The sequence below is a fragment of the Electrophorus electricus genome, chromosome 7, assembly GCF_013358815.1.
Source record: "Electrophorus electricus isolate fEleEle1 chromosome 7, fEleEle1.pri, whole genome shotgun sequence".
Taxonomy (NCBI): Eukaryota; Metazoa; Chordata; class Actinopteri; order Gymnotiformes; family Gymnotidae; genus Electrophorus; species Electrophorus electricus.
The window spans coordinates 26669765-26690090 of NC_049541.1; the positions used below are offsets into that span (position 1 = coordinate 26669765).

General features: G+C 47.2%; 1 protein-coding gene across 3 annotated transcripts in view; it reads left to right on the top strand.

The window, feature by feature from the left end:
* Positions 1-20326, top strand: part of stx1a (syntaxin 1A (brain)) — a 63019-nt gene that overhangs the window by 15252 nt on the left and 27441 nt on the right. For all 3 annotated transcript variants that reach the window (XM_035528318.1, XM_035528317.1, XM_035528316.1), the window contains exon 3: positions 3314-3413. In XM_035528318.1, the coding sequence (XP_035384211.1) occupies positions 3314-3413 (100 nt within the window). The remainder of the gene's footprint in view (positions 1-3313; positions 3414-20326) is intronic.

Consider the following 20326-nt stretch of genomic DNA (forward strand, 5'->3'; position numbering starts at 1 on the left):
GTTGCCATTGTTGTAATGGTCCGCTCTCTAATGATAAACTTAAAGGGAAAACACTTGCACACACCTTCCTCTGATCCGCAGGAATACGGTTATCCTTGGATCGTCTTTCCCAAATCCCAACACATTTTATCATAATCATTTAATCAGTTAATCTTTTAATCAGTTCATCTTTAAAGTTGACCACTGACCCGCCCCAGTAAAATTCCTGATTTTTGGAAAAAAAACTTTTTTAATTTTTAAAAAAAAAATTATTATTACTATTATTTTTTTTTTGCTTGGAGCAGGCCGAACAACTGCAGATACACACTCCGTCTTGCTCAGAACACTTACTGCGTGTGCGTGTGTGTGTGTGTGTGTGCGTGTGTGCGTGTGTGCGTGTGTGCGTGCGTGTGTGTGTGCGTGTGTGTGTGTGTGTGTGTGTGTGTGTGTGTGTGTGTGTGTGTGTGTGTGTGTGTGTGTGTGTGCATGTGTGCGCGCGCGTGTGTGTACAACTGGCACCTAAGTGCTGATATCTTGAAAACTCATTTCTGTAATGGCCTGTAAAGCACATGCAGTTCTTCAGCCCTGCAGCCTGGTGTGTGATAAAGTTTTGGAGCTCCCAATGGAAACCAGCCAATTAGGAGTGGATTAAAAATGCAGATTCTGTAGACAAGCTATTATGGGGATAATGAGTCATTTTGGATGGAGGAGAGAAATTGGCATACAAGCTTGAGAGGTGTCATTTGTCTGTTATTTTAAGCAACTCATTTCAAAAAATCTTGGTTATCCTGCAAAATGTAACCAAGGACAGCAGGACAAGGGAAGAGAAGAGCAAAAAAAGAGTGAAGGAGAACCCAAGGACGAAGTCCTCATCGGACGTCACCCTCAAACAAGATTGTCAGTCTCACTGCTAGCAGGACAAACCATGGCCGGGCTGCTACACATGCAGGTGTTGCCACGGCATCGTAGTTCGCATGGTATGGCTCAGATGGGCCTCGTGGACACCTTCGACCGCATCGAACTATCACAGCCACTAATATGTGTCATGCGATCTAAAACTGAAAGAAGCGAAAAGCAGGATTTAGAGAGCTAGCAAATGAGAACCGCCGCGTCACTCTGCGGTAGCTGCATGGCAGCGTGTAACAGCGGCTGAAGGCAGCCACCCGGCGTGAGCCCAGGGCAGACGAGAGGTAAATGAGAGCGTGCACCGCTGCACCGCTGCCCCTACATGCACCACCTTTTTTGCAAAATGAACTTTGAACTGATTTTCCCAAAAATATGCACAAGTTAATTATGATGCACAGTGTTGAGCCATAGAGGTCATGCTTTATAAGGTTAGAGGTTATGGGTTATAATAAATACCCATTATAAAGCATATATATGGACACGTGGAAATTGTATTTGAAAATTTTCATTATTAGTTTAAGCAATTTAAATAGTATTTAAAATGCTAATATTCTTTGAGTATAAATTTGCTGCTTCATAATATAGAATTTTGCCTTTTGTAATTTAAAATTTTGAATTACTCTGAAAAAAAATTTGAAAAGGTCCCACATTAAGAACTATTTACAATAGCGCTTTTCTGGGGTTAAGCATGTTTATAAATATAATAATTTCTGACTTGGGTAATTCTTCCATTTACAGACCATTTTTAATTTCAATTGTTACTATTATTATTGTTAACGTTTATGTGAATAAGTGAATTTATATATTCAATATTTCCTAACAGTTTTTAAAGCATTTATTGTATTAGCCTGTTTGCTAAACTGTGCCATATTTCTAGGCCATATCTTCACAAACTTTCACTTTTTTTCCCCAGTCTGGCATGTCGGACTCCCATGTTCTTTGGTAAAAAGCACCATTATATGTTGCCTGATTTTTGGTAGAAAAATTTAGTGAACTTTAGGAAATGTTCCATTTTCACAATGAACACTTTACTGTGAAGTGTTTCCTGTAGTTCTGCCTCCGCAGATGATGTCTCCCCCCGTGTGACCTCAATCTTCCATGATTTGTGAGAAATCTGTGAGTGGCAGGTCCTAATTTAGGGTTTGGTGTTGGCATTTTGGGTCAGTTTGGATGTCTCAGCAGTCCTCCGGCTGGGCCTGTTGGGTCCAAGCTGAAGGGCTGGAGCGCCCGCCAGAACCAGGGAACCACGAACCTGTGCGTGTGGGCGTGCAGTGTCAAGCCGCTGATGGCTTTCTTGGGTCATACGTCTGTTCGTTAAGTTTCCTTGTCTGTGAGGACATGTTTCACGACCCTGCGGATTGGGTTTCTACACCAGGAGACTGAGCTAAAGAACCCGGATGCTTGCGGTCTTGGAGCAGTACGGAGACGCTGACGGCTCTTGTGTCCTTTAGGTTGACCACTACCCCAGTAGGAAACCTCTGTCCTACCTGTCACGTGTGCGAAAATGAAACCAGAGACGGCACGCACGGTGTTAGTACTGAATAGATACAAATTAAGTCCTTTTCTTTGGTTTAATTTTAAACGAGCATGGTTTACCGTACGACCAACCGCGGCTCCGAGTCGCCTGGTTATATGCTGCAATTACCTTGACACCGCCACAGGGGAACTAAATAAAGGAAGAGTCCTTTTAAGCACTTTCTGTAGTTTCGAATCCACATGAACTAGTTGCTGAAATTCTCTGTAACTGGGACTGTGGCTGTTACTAGGGCTCTTGTTAAAGCTGCCAAGCTGCTGTTTCCTTTGACATTACACACACCTTTATACTGTTCTACAGACTTCCTTTCCTTCCCCACAGTTCTGTGTATTTCCTTAAATTAATCCTTTCTTTTCCTACCCCTGACTCCACATTTCGACTGCATACACACACATACACACACACACACACACACATGCAGCTTTCTAAAGCGCACACTCACTTTCAGTTCTCTTGCATCAAAGTGGATTTGTATACGTAGAATGAAAGCGTTTTCTCTTTCATGGTTTAAAAGGCCATTCTGGTACAGGTGAGCTGTCTGATCTCTGATGCAGGCAGATTGAGATGTAGAATCTCAGAAACCTGACCAGAGTGAATCAGACATATCACCAGGCAAAGATGAGTGAATCAGACACTTCACCGAGCCAAGATGAGTGAATCAGACACATAACCAAACCAAGATGGGCTGTAGACAAGGTTTCACTGGCCTTCTGTTCCAAACAGATCTTGTTTTTATGTTTTTATGTGTTCAGATGATTAATAAACCTCACAGATTCTAAGGAACGGCATCTTAAGATGACAGTCTCCATGCGGTTACATTGCAGCCTCACTCTGGAGTTCGTTTTGATAGACCCTCTCTCTCTCTCTCTCTCTCTCTCTCTATCTCTCTCTCAGGTGGAGGAGATCCGTGGCTTCATTGACTCACTGGCGGAGAAGGTGGAGGATGTCAAGAGGAAGCACAGCGCCATCCTTGCCTCTCCAAACCCAGACGAGAGTAAGTTTCGGACCAAAATAATCTATTACAGAGCAATCACTGCAGTGCTTCTGAGTAGTTCTACAAGGACCCTCAGTCTCCCCCAGTCCAGCAGTTCTAATTAAAAGTTTTCTTAATTGTTATTTTCTTTTGACAACTCAAATTTTATTCAACATTTTTCTCTTTCCTTCTCCCTCTCACACACACACACACACACACACACAAACAAACTGCCACTGCACCACAACTGATTCCCATGAGTTCCCATTAGCCAGCGAGTACCTTCCAGCCCAGTTCTGCCTCTCCTCCTCTGCTAAGTCGTCATCATTGATCGGGTCAACAAATTGCCCCCTCACCCAGCCCCCAGAACCCCCCCCCCCCCCACCCCCCCCGGCACCTTCCTGGTCTTGCCCCTATCGATCGCGTCTTTCTCTTCTACCTCTCACCCCTCCCACTTCCTACCTGTCCTTCTGTTTCATCGGGAGCTGTGGGAGGCTGAGTGATTCAGTGAGGGGTTGGGGGTGGGGGGCGTGTGCGTCTGGAGGCCTTTAACGCTCTCCAGCGGTGGCGGTCCGGCTGACGGCACATCACCAGTAAAAATGTCAGTGCAATTAATTATGCACAGATGGAATTCATTACATGGCAATGTCATGCAGTGTGCAGCAGCAGACTGCGTCATCTGCTCTGGGAGGCGCGCGTGCGTGCGCGTGTGAATGTGAAAAGGGTACTTTCATTTTTCTATTCCTCATTTAATATGTCTTTCATTTTGTTTTTGACTAATGCTATTCATTCATTTTTCTCTTATTGATGGTGTGGGAACTCAGAAGGTCAGTTTGAAAGCAGAAATGCAGCAGGTGGTCTCAGGTTTTCAGGTTTTAATTCCTCCCTGAGACCCGTGGCAGTGTTTCCGGGGTGAAAACACAGATCCTGCTTCCAAAAGCGTGTTCTCCGTGTAAACTCCATGCCGTACACTGGTGCCTCACACCAGACCTCACTCCTCACATAACCTATACACGGGTTGCCTGATATTGCTAATTAGCGTTGTCACAGTACTGTGCGTGGCGCGGGGGACGATCAGGCGCCTGACTGGCTTGTCCTCCCGACTCCCTATCTCTTCTTGTTCTTTCGTTTATCCCTTGTTCTGTCTCTCTTCGTAAATTTCCTGGGTGGACCTGGAGTGACAGTCATTCCTGCTTTGGTCCTTCCTGCCATACTTACCTACTGTACACCTACTGTACACCTACTGTACACAGGTTGGATAAATATGATCAAATACTACTGAATGTCCCTGTACTCTTCTGTTTGTATTTATAGTAATTTGGGAGGTGCTCTTATCCAGAGTTTTTCTGTCTCCTTGGAAACCAGATCCTTGATCTTGTATAAATAGGCTCTCGATGGACGATGCATGTCCTTCAGTAGAGGTAGTTGTACTTTGGAAGATGTTACAGTTTGAATCTTTTAGCAGCTGCTAATATGTTTTTCAGGCCCAGAAGTGTGTGTTTGGAAAGCTACTTTTTGTTTTTTTCGCAGCTCACTCTGCCTTTTGGGCGCTGTGAATGCCTGAAAGGCCAGACAGTGCCGGTGTGCACACGACCAACACCTCCTCTTCCCCGCACACGCAGGCACACGGGAATGCATGTGCACGCCTGAAGAACTTTTATTCCTTCCCACATGGATACCTACATGACTGTCTCTCTCTCTCTCTCTCTCTCTCTCCCTCTCTCTCTCTCTCTCTCTCTCTCTCTCTCTCTCTCTCTCTCTCTCTCTCTCTCTCTCTCCCTCTCTCCCCCCCTTTCCCACACGCACACACACACACACACACACACACACACACACACACACAGGCTTGAAAACACATACTACCTCTCCAGACTAATATTCTGTGATGAGCGTTAAACCCCATTGGTAAATAAAAAGCTTTTTTACTAGAGCTATGATTTCATTAGAGCGCCCCCCGTGCTCAGAAACACATCACCCACTCCATTTCTCTCGCTCTCCCTCGCAATCTTTTCCTCTTTCTTGCTTTTATTTGACTCATGGCGTAGAGTAACAGTAATAAAAGTGCTAATACGTTTATGAAGCTGAATGGGAACGCTGAGGGGAGGAAGGGCAAACAGTCAGGATTCTTCCCGACGGGACAGACCTCCTTTCAGCCCTTTTTGCCCCCAGCTATTTGAAGGTTGTAGCACAATCCTGGCCATTTAAGAATCAGCCTTCCATCTTCCCACGCCGTCGTCACCTGCTTGGGCCTCATGCTCCACAGCGCCCCCTCTGCTCCACGGCGTGTCATTACAATTATGCTGTTCCAGCTGTTACATTTCCCATCATTCTGCACCCACCTGTTGAGAACTTGATTGCGCATAGTTTAATCTTGTTTGGAATTTTCCCTGAGCGTGCGTTAGTCGTTCTGGAGAATTGTGTTGGAGACAGCTCTACGTATTGCCGTTAAAGTTCTCCTTAAAGAAACCTGGCAAGAATAATTTTGCTCTTTGTCTTCAGCTTTGGCTTTTGGAAAGCCTCAGAGAACTAAACCAGTTTAGGTTGAATCAAGCCCTTTTGCTACTCTATATTAATACACACGGACGTATTGACAAGCATGTCCTCTGGCTTATTATTTAATTACTGTTAATTATTCAGTGACTAAATGGAAACTAATAAGGTATGCAGTGAGAAGAGAATGGGTTGAAAGTGTGGAGCCAGCACTGGTCTTTGATTATGGCTTCGTTCCGCCATGCTGGTGATATTTCTGAGCATTGTTCAGCAGGCTTTTTCAGTAGGTGTGGATGTCATTAGCCACACCCCCTGGTTCATGATGACCTCATTACCATCATTAATTAGCCACACCCCCCGGTTTATGGTGACCTCATTACCAGCATTCATTAGCCACACCCCCATGGTGACATTGTTAAGACTATGACCTTTCCTAATAGGCTTTCCGTTCTCTTGTGAGTTACTGAGTTACTGAGACAGTTGATGTCTCCTTGCTTGTTCTGGCCCAGTAAACACACCCCACGCAGGCAGCCTACAAACTCGGCCTCTCGCTTGCTACACCAAGTGGGTTTCAAGGCTCACGATTTCCGCAAGGCAGCCAGAGAGCAGTCAGCCATCACCAAACCCGAATCCCTCTCACGCCGCCGCTAATCTGAACTGAAATGGAACGCGGTGCGAAAGGGAGACGTAGGGAGCGGAGACTGGAGTGCTGTGTAGTGAGACCGAACGAGATGGAAGAGGAGAGAAAATGATAACGGGAGAGAGAGAAAGAGAGACAGTGAGACAGAGAAGAAGAGTGAGAGACACTGAGAAATGAGACAGAAAGGAACAGAAATTGAGAAAGAGAGAGAGAGAGTGACAGCAAATGAGACAGAGAGAGAGAGAGAGAGAGAGAGGGAGAGCGAGAGAGAGAGAAAGAGAGGGAGAGGAGAAGGGAGAGAGGGAGAGAGAGAGCAAATGAGACAGAGAGAGAGAGAGAGAGGGAGAGCGAGAGAGAGAGAAAGAGAGAGGGAGAGGAGGAGAGAGAGAGAGAGAGGGAGAGAGAGAGAGAGCCAAGGCCGTGTTGCTATCACGGCTGGCTGGTGATATGTGGGTGGCGTGTTGGCACTCTGAGGGGCTGCGTCACCACTCAAGGGTTGTGATGCTGACAGAGCTCTGGCAGTCCCAGTCCGTGGACGCACCATGTCAGCACGTAGAGTCGCCACGCCTGTCATGACTGTGCAGGGAGTCTGGCCAGCGGGTGTGTCGGTGGACAGTGTGTGTTTTAGCACTGCATGTCCATCACGTGGTTCTGTCTGTTTTGGTGTTGGTGTGAGGTGTCGTCAAAAGAAAGCAACACCTTTTTGGACAGACACTGTCTACAGTACCGCCTTAAATATTGCACAGACCACCTTAAATATCGCGCAACCGCTACAACAACGGCTACGTCTTTTTAATTGTATGTTTTATGAAATATCTGCTCTTTCTGCCTTCCTGCTCGTGGTGGATTCACCCATCTGGGTTCCAGCGTTCTAGTCCGATGTCAGAGCTGAGAAGGGTGCACGAGGGCATTCGCACGTCATCGTCCTTGAGATCTGGGTGACCTACGTGACCTTTGTCGAGACCTGGGGGACCTGTGTGACCTTTGTCGAGATAGGCCACACTTGGATCTTCCAGCCTTTGGCTTTAATATCTTTTTAAGAATCCTTTATATGAACATGAATCTTCTGCAACACTGGGTGAGGAATTGATCCACTGAGATTTATAGAGCAGACTGCGTAACCTTTGCCTTACACGAAGTGTGTCTTAAAAGGGTGTGTGTGTGTGTGTGACTTGTATTAGTTTGCTTTAATCCAAGTTTCATAAATCACTATTATAATATCCAGCTACACCCACATAGTCACATGACCTACTGCAGACACTTCTGCTGGTATTATCAAAGTATAATGTGTTTCTTAATTAAGATAAGTGGTAAAACCCTAATCCCACGCATGTTTTCACACTCACTTCACATCAAACTTTCTTAATGCTGGAAAAGCTGCATTCTTTTAAAAGAGAATATTTTTAAAAAGTTTCTGAGCTTAAATTCCACAAGCTTATCACAAAGCGGAAGCCAGGACCCAACACGGCCGCTGGTGCCAACGCCTGCTGGTTTGGCGTCCAGACGTGTGCTGTGCGACACGGCTTTGAGACGCCTCGTGATCCATTACCAAGGGCAGGCGAGCGAAGACGGCACGTGGGTTTGGAGGTGATGCACGGACGTGCGCACCACAACTCTCGCCTAATCTGTCTTTTCATTATTATTCTTGGACCCAGTATTTGGGGCTGGAATTTGGTTGCTTTCATATGAGAGATAAATTCGGGCACGTTTATCTGTGAGTCAAAGGATTGTGTTTGATGAATGTCTGGAATTTGAGCGTCTTTATTCAAAAATCATGTGGGTATCTTTGCCTTTTCTGTGCACTCTCTTCTCTCTCTGTTGTTCTTTCTAACCTCCCTCTCTCAATCTCTCTTTCTCTCTTGTCTCTCAATCTCTCATTCTGTATATATTCCCTTGTTCTCTCTCCCTCTCCTTCTCATCCTAGCCTGGCTCATATCTTTATCTCCAGAATATCCCGTTAAGTGTTGAATCAATCAAACTCCAAGACCCAGTGCCCCTGTGGCTAATGCGCTCCGTCCTGTACCTGTGTGAAACGGGAGAAGCGCAGAAAACAGAGGAAATGGCTGCGTAAATGCAGGCCACTGAAAACTAACCCCATCTGCTCCGGCCCGCTGGCGTTCGGAGCGTCTAGGTGCTGCCTGCTTCGTGCTAGAGAGGCTGCTGTGATTGCTTCCTTTCCGTTTGGGCATTTTAATGTTTATACTGTCATCACTACAAAACGATTTAGGAGAGAATTTCTTTGTGGAATTGTTAGAGAGAGAGCCAGAGAGGGGAGAGATGTAATGGCCTATGGTTTCAGGCTGACCTGTACAGGATCATTTTTATAGAGTGATGATCATTATTAAATGCTCGTTGTTATTTACGACTAAAGAGTGACAGGCGAGTGGAACTTAAAGCAAGAGATGCAGGGAGACAGAGACACAGAGAGATGCAGGGAGACGGGACAGAGAGACGCAGGGAGACAGACTCAGGGAGACGGGACAGAGAGACGCAGGGAGACAGACTCAGGGAGACAGACTCAGGGAGACGGGACAGAGAGACGCAGGGAGACAGACACAGAGAGACGCAGGGAGACGGGACAGAGAGACGCAGGGAGACGGGACAGAGAGACGCGGGGAGACAGAGACGCAGGGAGAGAGAGACGCAGGGAGACGGGACAGAGAGACGCAGGGAGACAGAGAGACAGGGGACAGAGAGACGCAGGGAGACGGGACAGAGAGACGCAGGGAGACGGAGACGCAGAGAGACGCAGGGAGACGGGACAGAGAGATGCAGGGAGACAGGACAGAGAGACGCAGGGAGACGGAGACGCAGGGAGACGGGACAGAGAGACGCAGGGAGACAGACACAGAGAGACGCAGGGAGACGGGACAGAGAGACGCAGGGAGACGGAGACGCAGGGAGACGGAACAGAGAGACGCAGGGAGACAGGACAGAGAGACGCAGGGAGACAGAGACGCAGGGAGACGGGACAGAGAGACGCAGGGAGACAGACACAGGGAGACGGGACAGAGAGACGCAGGGAGACGGAGACGCAGAGAGACGCAGGGAGACAGAGACGCAGGGAGACAGAGACGCAGGGAGACGGGATAGAGAGACGCAGGGAGACGGGATAGAGAGACGCAGGGAGACGGGATAGAGAGACGCAGGGAGACAGAGACAGAGAGACGCAGGGAGATGCAGGGAGACAGAGACGCAGGGAGACGGGACAGAGAGACGCAGGGAGACAGACACAGGGAGACGGGACCGAGAGACGCAGGGAGACAGAGATGCAGAGAGACGCAGGGAGACGGGACAGAGAGACGCAGGGAGACGGGACAGAGAGACGCAGGGAGACAGGACAGAGAGACGCAGGGAGACGGGACAGAGAGACGCAGGGAGAGCGGTTTGTGGCATCTCAGCATCAGTGATGCAGGTATGTCTCCCATAGCCCCACGTCCCCCAGATTTAAAAGCTGCAGAGAGACAAATCCAGACGTGTCCTCAGTGAACTATGAGACAGTGACAAACCCAGCGGCGCCCTCCTCTCTGTAAGAAAGTGCCGTGTTTCCCCACACGGGCTCAGGTGAGCAACAGAATCCCTGTCATCCCAGCTTGGAGACAGCCGGCGTCTGGATGAACGAGGCTAAAAGCACCACTTACTGCGTCACTTAAATGCAAAAATTCAAATTCTGTCAGCTCTCTGGAGCTTAAGAGAATGATGTTATCAAAGGTGCTAATGATAGTAATATTGAATGTCCAATCCACAGAGCAATGAGACTGCACATCCTGTTTCTACAGAGCCAATCCCATGTTTCGATCCACGTCAAATATAAAATGTAGATACATTTGTCTTGCACAAGAAAAACAACGTGATTGATTAGGAAGCTAAGCAGAGAAATTTCACCCCAAAAAGATGTTTTTGTTCACACAAAAGAAATGCACAAATTACTTCACAAGTTACATGACTGTATGTGTCTAATCGTAAATAGCCAAGCTTGTTCACTGTTTCTTTCAGAAGTCTAAGATGTTGATTATCAGTGGTTACATGTGTGGAACAAAATGTTCAATTTCCCACAGAGGTTTTGAGGATATAAATCAACACGTAAAAAGAACACAGATAAGTGTACAACTGCAGCTGTGACCAGTGTCATTACTGAACAAGTGGAACCAGAAAACCTCTATTTAAGTCAACGCCCATGTGTGTATCATTCTGTTGTTCATGGGAAATAGTGTTAGATCAGCTAACTGCATACCAAAACCCATCAGAAAGGCAGACAGTGTTAGTTTGTTCTCTGTTTAGCTGAAATGTCTGCTTTGAGCATGTTTTATCCAAATGAGCATTATGTGGTCTCCAGCAAACTCCTGGTGGAATGTCTCAACAGCGAGGGCGTTTTATGGTGGGGTAACGTAGGAATGGGCTGTAGGAATTCTGTTAGGAGTCACCAAAGGATGAAGCGACCGGGGGAAAGACTGCATCTAATGGAGGGATGGCTCAGACCTGAGGAACCCTGCTGTTCCTTAGGGAGATCAGCCCGGCAATTCCAGCTAAGTGCCTAATAAACAAGATAATGACTTTGCATGGCTGCAGTGTATGGTGAAAAACTGCAGTGTATGGTGAACAGCTGCAGTATAAGGAGAACATGTGCGGTGTAAGGAGAACATGTGCGGTGTAAGGTGAACATGTGCGGTGTAAGGGGAACATGTGCGGTGTAAGGTGAACATGTGCGGTGTAAGGGGAACGTGTGCGGTGTAAGGAGAACATGTGCGGTGTAAGGTGAACGTGTGCGGTGTAAGGGGAACATGTGCGGTGTAAGATGAACATGTGCGGTGTAAGGGGAACATGTGCGGTGTAAGGAGAACATGTGCGGTGTAAGGTGAACATGTGCGGTGTAAGGGGAACATGTGCGGTGTAAGGGGAACGTGTGCGGTGTAAGGTGAACGTGTGCGGTGTAAGGGGAACATGTGCGGTGTAAGGGGAACGTGTGCGGTGTAAGGGGAACGTGTGCGGTGTAAGGTGAACGTGTGCGGTGTAAGGGGAACATGTGCGGTGTAAGGTGAACATGTGCGGTGTAAGGGGAACGTGTGCGGTGTAAGGAGAACGTGTGCGGTGTAAGGTGAACGTGTGCGGTGTAAGGGGAACATGTGCGGTGTAAGGTGAACATGTGCGGTGTAAGGGGAACGTGTGCGGTGTAAGGAGAACGTGTGCGGTGTAAGGGGAACGTGTGCGGTGTATGGGGAACATGTGCGGTGTAAGGAGAACATGTGCGGTGTAAGGGGAACGTGTGCGGTGTAAGGGGAACATGTGCGGTGTAAGGAGAACGTGTGCGGTGTAAGGGGAACATGTGCGGTGTAAGGGGAACGTGTGCGGTGTAAGGTGAACATGTGCGGTGTAAGGGGAACGTGTGCGGTGTAAGGAGAACGTGTGCGGTGTAAGGTGAACGTGTGCGGTGTAAGGGGAACATGTGCGGTGTAAGGGGAACGTGTGCGGTGTAAGGGGAACATGTGCGGTGTAAGGTGAACATGTGCGGTGTAAGGGGAACATGTGCGGTGTAAGGAGAACGTGTGCGGTGTAAGGGGAACGTGTGCGGTGTAAGGGGAACGTGTGCGGTGTATGGGGAACGTGTGCGGTGTATGGGGAACAGCTGCACTGTAAGGTGAAGACCTGCACTGTAAGGTGAAGACCTGCACTGTAAGGTGAACAGCTGCACTGTAAGGTGAACACTTGCAGTGTAAGGTAAACAGTTGAAGTGTAAGGTATGGAAATTCTTATCATTTGGTAGGTAACACCCTCACTGGGTCTATATGCCCTATAATTTAACATGAAAAATTTGGTCACCCCATACTTCGCCCTTTATCGTTCATATTTCCTTTTCATCTGTATATTAACACTGGATCATCCTTTAATTTGTTCCATGTCTGATTTCCTATGGAGTGAAGGGTTTGTCAGCCCTGGAAGAAAGACACTTATCCTGCCAATGGTATAAACATCAAAAACAAGAGGAGGTCAGGCCTCCTCTTGGGAGAAGAGGGTGGTCAGGCCTCCTCCTGGGAGAAGAAGGTGGTCAGGCCTCCTCCTGGGAGCCAGTATGTACAGCGCAGCATGGCACTGTTGGCCTCAGTTCAGTGTGCAAACATGTTAGCCATAACAGTTCTCCTGTGCGATGTCCTTCAGTTTAGTAACAGGTCTTGGAATTCTTTTCTGCATAATCTGTGTGACACATGTGAAAGAGGTTCGGTGTTAAAATCCATCCTCCACATCTTTAAGCTGTCTTCCGGCACGCCCGGCCTCATATATCCCATCCGGCGTCCTGCGCTCATGGTTACGAGGGGCGTTATCCGTGCGAACGGCAGGTTAGTATGGATGTCCTGGCGTCAGGTGCTGCTCTGGCAGCCTGCCCACTGCATCTGTTACCCGACACCCGGCTCGGCGGCCGGCTACCCACCAGGTCACGGGGTGGCACGCAGGGCAGAAGCCGAGAGGACCCGTCGCCATGTCCTCGCTGCTGACCATGTTGGCTGGACGTCAGCGACTGTCCGCTTGGCTCCTGGTTTAAGAACACACCCCTCCTCGGGCCCTGGATGGACATTTAACGTTTTCCCGGTTCAGCCCATGCAGGTGATTAGTGGCTAAGCTGAGAGCAAGACAAACGCTGAATCATGCAGTTAGGTGATCCTTCAGCACACGATCTGAGATGCCCTAATAGGTATTTAGAGGTTAGTAGGAACATTTGCTGTTGTAGGTGTGGCTTCCGTGTCTTGTGGGGGTGGGGGGGGGGGGGGTGGGGGGGGGTAATGAATGTCTGGGGGTGAAATCCAAGCTCACGGTTCCTTCCACTCACGTAAATTACGACAAGCTGAACATTTGCAGCAGACAGATTCTCTTTTCTCACGGGCTTTAATTACATTCCAGATCCGTCGGACTTGCCCAGAAGTTTCACATATATTAAAGTGCTGATTAGAAGTAGTTTGTACTCATGGCCTCTTGCTTCGATACATCCTAGCGATTGGCTGAGTCCAAACAAATGAAGTGCTGCCATGGCAACGCTATCTTAACAGGGACAGTAAGCAGGCGCTGTGTGTTGCTGTGGGAATGAGGGGTGTAGCTTTATGGATGTGGAGTCTCATTATCCTGCTCATAGTAATATGCCTTCTCCCCGTATGTAATGTGCAGGCGCTTCTGTTTGATCATTTTGGTTGAAGTTTGTGCGCTGGCACGGATGTGTAAAGAACAGGAGACGCATTCCTGAGCTCCTCAGGTCACACGTCTCTGTCACTCTCTGGGCGAAAAGGCAGGTGTGTTTGCACTTCTCCAAGTCCCTTCGTAGTGAAAACACTTAATGGACGCGTTGCAGTCTCTGGTCCTGGTCTCTTCGGGCTCTTTAGAGCCTGTGTCGGGACTCCTGGGAACTTTGGTATCTCGTGAGAAGGGCACCACGCTGCTCAGGTCACGTGCAGCGGGGCGTTTGTTATCAGCTTCGTTGGCAAGCACCTTCCGCCGTTTGCCTTCCACGCGGATGTTTCCATTTAAGGGCATGATAGCATCGCAGGCACAGTGAGAGGACCTTGTGCACAAACAAAAATGCTCCTACGCTGGGGTATCAGGTGCCATGATACACCCTGCACTCACACACACACACACACATACACACACACGCAGGTCCCATCTCCTCTCCGGTCTCTCCTGTATGAAGCATTTATCTCAATCAGCTCGACGTTATCTAACTCTAAAACACCCTTGACCACAATGGTATCCATCACAAGATGTCTTGGTTTCCTCCATTCACAAGGTCATCCTAGTCGCACTATGAACTTGTTTACTAAACTAAGACTATGAAATTACACTTCCATTTTTCATTTTCAGCGAGGGATGGAAGTCATTTTCTTACATATGAGGCATTTGTGCATTTTGTTTCGTCTAAGGCTTCCTTATAATGCCACATTAAAGGCTCATTTCCAACATTGCATTTCTTCATCATGGTCAGTAATTTTCAGCTAGCAGATCCAATTAGCCTAATCTAATTAGCAGATCAAACTAGCTAAATTTCCTCTGTGTGCTCTTCTTCATCACTAGGCTTTAGCTTTGTTCCCTCTCATATACAGACCACACTCTTAAGGCTGAAAGAATCATGAAACCCCACAGAAGTGTTGAGTTTGCATGCATGCAGTTATGTTACAGAGTTGGGAGAGACACAGATGTGAGGTCATGCCTTACATAATGAGCAGCAGCTCTTAGACACGCCGGGTCAGCGGGCCGGATGAGACAGCTCTCAGGGTAACGAGATTAAGATGGAAGCTGCCTTTTGCCCTGATGTTTTTCTACACTCCACTGCAGGAGCCCATCACCTCCTGAAGAAGAGGCCCGTGTGCTGAAGACCGTCACTCAGCTCTGCACCTGTGAGGTCTGGGCGTGAGGCGCGGTTGGAGCTCCACCCTCTGCTTTTACTGCCGCTTTTCTGACAGCCACACTGTGAAGTACACAGTGCATTTGACACTCTTTTCATGTATTTTTCCAGATCAGTCTTAAAGACCTTGTAATTAGGCACCAGTTGAAAGAATATCATGAATTGTCGCTATGCACTGTTGCTTCTGTGCTCGTGCTTTGTCCTTTTGATGACGGCGCAACATATACTAATTACCAAAGAGACTTCACCCCTATACCTGTCACCCAGAAGATACCTCTTTACCTCCTTCCTCTGGTTCTAGATTTGCATCCCTAGAGTTTGGAAGTACTCCTGGAGTGTGTTCCGATGCCCTCAGCCCATTAGCAACAGGAACAAAACCTGTTCTACATGATTTACCTAAGCCTATTTGTGCGAATAGCACTATCGATTCGACTTGATTTACCAAGGAGCTTTTCAGGTGTAGTGGTGTGGATATTTCACAGCCAGCCCCTTATAGTCATTTTAGAGTTGGATGATACATTTTCCTTCAAAGGCTAGCTACAGTATATCTTAGTAATGCTTTTTTCCTATCGCAAATATGTCTGCCCCTTCGTTTTAATGCGAATTATTCCGCCGTTAAACCCAAAGTATTTCAGAGCTACTCTGTGACCCGTGACAGCTAGACTGTTGTTCACGGACTTAAGGACGGGCTTGTTAACATGTGTAAATGTGGTCTTGGTGTGGTATTTAGACCCCAGGGTGCTACCTTGCCTTTGTCTGGAGGTGCTGAAATGCCTCAGAGGGGAACCAGTGAGAAGGTTCGGGGCAGTGTAATGACAGGCTGCAGACCAACAAGCCAAAGTCACAAAGGACAGAATTCGCTCACTGAGTCCTGTTTAACAGAATCCCGCTGTGAAACTGCGATTACTGAGCATGAAGTTCTTTCCCTGGGGTTTGTGCTACCTCATAAATCACTGGGCCGGCTCAATTTGTACTGGTCTTCAGATGTGCAAGACTGGAAGGATACCAGTGGCTTTTGATTCCAGTGTGTATGATTCTCAAAACCACCTTATTCTGGCTAAAAAAAGCCTGGCCATTATTCAGTTAACTTAGATGTTGGAGAAGAGAACGAAGCAGAAATGGTTTGACTCTGGGCCACGAGGGTATATAGTAATGTGTTGTTGTTGTTGTTGTTGTATAGCCACTTTATATGTTATGTTATGTAGGTTTGAGGAGCTACCCATTTCCACCCATTTGTAGAAGGTCAATCCTGCCACATGCTTAACGGGACCTCCTGGCACGGATGTGGAGCTGCTGCCACGGATACCGTGTGCAAAAAGGCGAAGGCATGCCGGTCTCTGCAGTGGCGGCTGGCGAAGAAACCCCAACCTCCCTTTGCTTTACAACCCGCTGTAGCCTTATAGTGCAAATATCGCGCCGCTGTTAACACAGATGGCGCAGCGTCTCGGGCTATAAATAATGCAGAAAGGCCGGAGGGCTGTGTCCAGCCCTGACGTGTGGACGGGCTGCTGTTAACAGCTGGAATACGAATTCAAGTTCCAAATGTGATTTTCCAGGATCACAGTGGGAGCGTGGAGCTTCCTGGGATCTGGAGGCAGTAGACTCAAACATGGCATCCCATTTCTTAGATGCATTCATAGATGTTTTGCGTCTCATCCTGTACATCGGATCTCACATTTTGGAAGCTCCTTCCCGCATCTTCTGGCTTGCACACAAGCTTCGATGTTGGATCGTGGATAGAGTGCCCAGTGCATTGTGGGGATTTTTTTTGGCCTTGATGCCGCCAGCTTCTGCTTCTTTGCATGGCCAGTGTTTTTTGCCTGCTGGGTATTTGATATGTTTATGGCTTTGATTTTATTCCTCCCATTACAGGCTCGTAATGGCCTGTGGAGGTACGTGGATGCTGCTGTCTTTGTCTTTGTTGTTCTCCTCCTGGTCTGCACTGGGACCCCTTAACCTCTGAGCACTAGTGACATCTCCCACATGTTCTTTCAGTACAGTCCTGTTAGGTGAATTCAGTCATTCTGGTTTTTTGATTCTAGCCATTCATGGCACTGAAATAGAGTGTACTTTTAACTCTATCCAACTACCTACCTACCTACCTGCCTACCATCCCTCTATCCATCCATCCATCCATCGATGCCTCTATCCATCAATCCATCCATCCAGCTTGTAATTGCCTGTATAGCTTTAAGAACATCACACAGATATCTTCTTGGTGAGCTGTCTGTAGTCTGTAGTGTGGAATGGAGAAGTGCAGTCTTCTACCTTTGGACGCAAAGCACGTTCTTATCTCCAGAATCCTACCAAAACCAATTTAACAACTTTTAAAGTGTTCCTGGGGCCTGCGTCTTGATCAAAATGAGACATGGATCTCCATGTAATACTGGACGAGCCGGTATCACGTTTCATTTACGGATTTGAACAGGCGCTCACTAAATGAAGGGCATGGTTGAAGGCTGAGGTCAGATGCCTGGTCAGATGCCTGGTCAGATGTCTGGTCAGATGCCTGGTCAGATGCCTGGTCAGATGTCTGGTCAGATGCCTGGCCAGATGCCTGGTCAGATGCCTGGTCCAAGGCTGTTGGTCTGCTTGCTTCCCCTTATGCTCTCTTCAGTGACTATTAGTTATGGCTTTCTATCTGATATCTTCTTTAAAATCTTTTCTTCTTCTTCTTTTTCATCTTTTATTTCTTTTACAATCGGTATCCACACAACAATAAATATGTTTCAAGAGGACTTTTGTTTCCCAGTTTGATAACTGTTTTAAACGTGTTTGAAAAATGTGCAGTGTGTTCCGACGTTTCATAGAGCAGACATTCTCATTTACGAGACCGCTTGTGATCTGTTAATGTCGCGACTATTGGCCGGACTTGACACCGTTCCAGAAAACTTTCAGCCTGTTAGTCCCCTAACCGCGTCATTTCATCTATAAACTGGACCAAAACATTACAGGGATTACTTAAGGTAGCGCAGTTTGCTTTATTGATAAAGAGGATTTGTCTCTTCTCATATTAGCTTCCAGTATTTTAATTATGCTATTGCTAAAGATGAAGCTTGGAACATGTGAACAAATTCCCTCTCGCTCCTCAGTTTTTGAGTTTGATGCTGACAGTCTAATCAGAGAGGTCCTTCTATCATAACCACCCAAGAGACTGAATCGGGTCAGATTGACAAAATGCTGCTGCCCTCCCCCAGACCAGCATTCACAGTTCAAGAAATGAACAGATCTAAAAAGGAGGTGAACGTTGTTGGTGTTACTAAATCCTGACCATAGAAGAAAGTGGGGTGGAACGACGAGGTTGCTTTACTTGCACGTGCATGCAGCAGTCGTTGGTTGGAGCCATGACTCTTGTGTGTTTTCACTGTGACATTAGCGTGTGGTCCCACCCCCTCGAGATTTATTCATCTGATTCAGTTAGATTTTTTTCCAACTGTCACATTCAATTCTGAGGTAAACAGAACTCACGACAGATTTAGAAAAAGCACAAGACTGTTTAAAATGCAACTGAATGGCATATCAATAGAGGTTGATAATGAAAGGGGCTCTCTCTCTCTCGCGCTCTCTCTCACTCTCTCTCTCTCTCTCTCGCGCTCTCTCTCACTCTCTCTCTCACTCTCTCTCTTGCTCTCACTCTCTCTCTCTCTCTCGCTCTCTCTCTCACTCTCTCCTGCTCTCTCTCTCTCTCTTGCTCTCTCTCTCTCACTCATTCTCTTGCTCTCTCTCACTCTCTATCTCACTCTCGCTTTCGCTCTCTCTCTCACTCTCTCTTGCTCTCTCTCTCGCTCTCTCTCTCACTCTCTTGCTCTCTCTCTCTTGCTCTCTCTCACTCACTCTCTTGCTCTCTCTCGCTCTCTCTTGCTCTCACTCTCTATCTCACTCTCTCTCTCTCGCTCTCTCTCACCCCTTCTTGCTCTCACTCTCTCTCTCTCTCTCTCTTGCTCTCTCTTGCTCTCTCTCTCTCTCACTCACTCTCTTGCTCTCTCTTGCTCTCACTCTCTATCTCTCTCTCTCTCGCTCTCTCTCGCACTCTCTCTCTTGCTCTCACTCTCTCTCCCGCTCTCTCTCTCACCCCTTCTTGCTCACTCTCTCTCTCTTGCTCTCTCTCTCTCGCTCTCACTCTCTTGCTCTCTCTCGCTCTCTCTCTCGCTCTTGCTCTCACTCTCTCTCTCTCTCTCTCTCTCACTCTCTCTCTCTCTCTCGCTCTCTCTCTCACTCTCTCTCTCCCGCTCTCTCTCTCACCCCTTCTTGCTCTCACTCTCTCTCTTGCTCTCTCTCTCTCTCGCTCTCACTCTCTCGTTTTTCTCTTGCTCTCGTATATTAGGCCTTAGCGTAGCTCAGTTGTTACTTCTCTTGATGGGCAGTAAAATGACACACCCCTCCCTCTCCCACGTCTGACACGCCTCCTGTCGCGGGCATGTGGGCGAAAGGTGGGGGTGTTTGCCAGAAGAGGAGTTCATTACCATGGAGATCGCAGAGAGTGCAGTCAGCCTGGCATCGTTTCTGCCACGGACGGGCGTAAAGGCGGTTACAGTGTACGTTTTATGTATTGTAGTGTACATTATCTGCCAAACAAGAAAATCAACGTCTTTGGGAATTAGAAGGTGGTTGAATCCAAATGAAAAAGGTTGTTTGCTTTTGTAAGGTTGTTAGCGCTGTGTTGGCCCTCTCGGAATAGTTCGAAGTTTGATTCTCATTAAAGTTTAATTGGAGGCAATTATACTGAATCTAATCAGTCGAGAGGTTTAGACTATACATCATATTACTGCAGTACTCAGTACTCAGGGGAGTAGTGTGCTACTTCAGTCAATCTAATAAGCACACACACACACACACACACACACACACACACACACACACACACACACACACACACACACACACACACACACACACATCTCTCTTCCACTACACATCAATAAACACACACACACACACAAACACACACACTAACATCTCTCTTCCACTACACATCAATAAACACACACACACACATCTCTCTTCCACTACACATCAATAAACACACACACACACATACATCTCTCTTCCACTACACATCAATAAACACACACAAACACACACACACTAACATCTCTCTTCCACTACACATCAATAAAAACACATACGAGAAGCAATTTAGTCTAACTAGTCTAACTGACATTTCTAACTAGTGAATCGCTTTAACAGTAATAAATGGATAATGATCACATGATGTCTGCTTGTTTACATTCTGCCTCTGGAATGTTTTATAATGTTTTATATTGCTTTATATACAAGAGCTTAGAATCTGACAGGATGTTCAACTCTTGCTTTTGGTCAGAATTGTTTGATATTTAACTAAATTGTGTGTGTGTGCGCGTGTGTGTGTGTGTGTGTGTGTGTGTGTGCACGCATGCGTGTGGGTGTGTGTGCGCATATGTG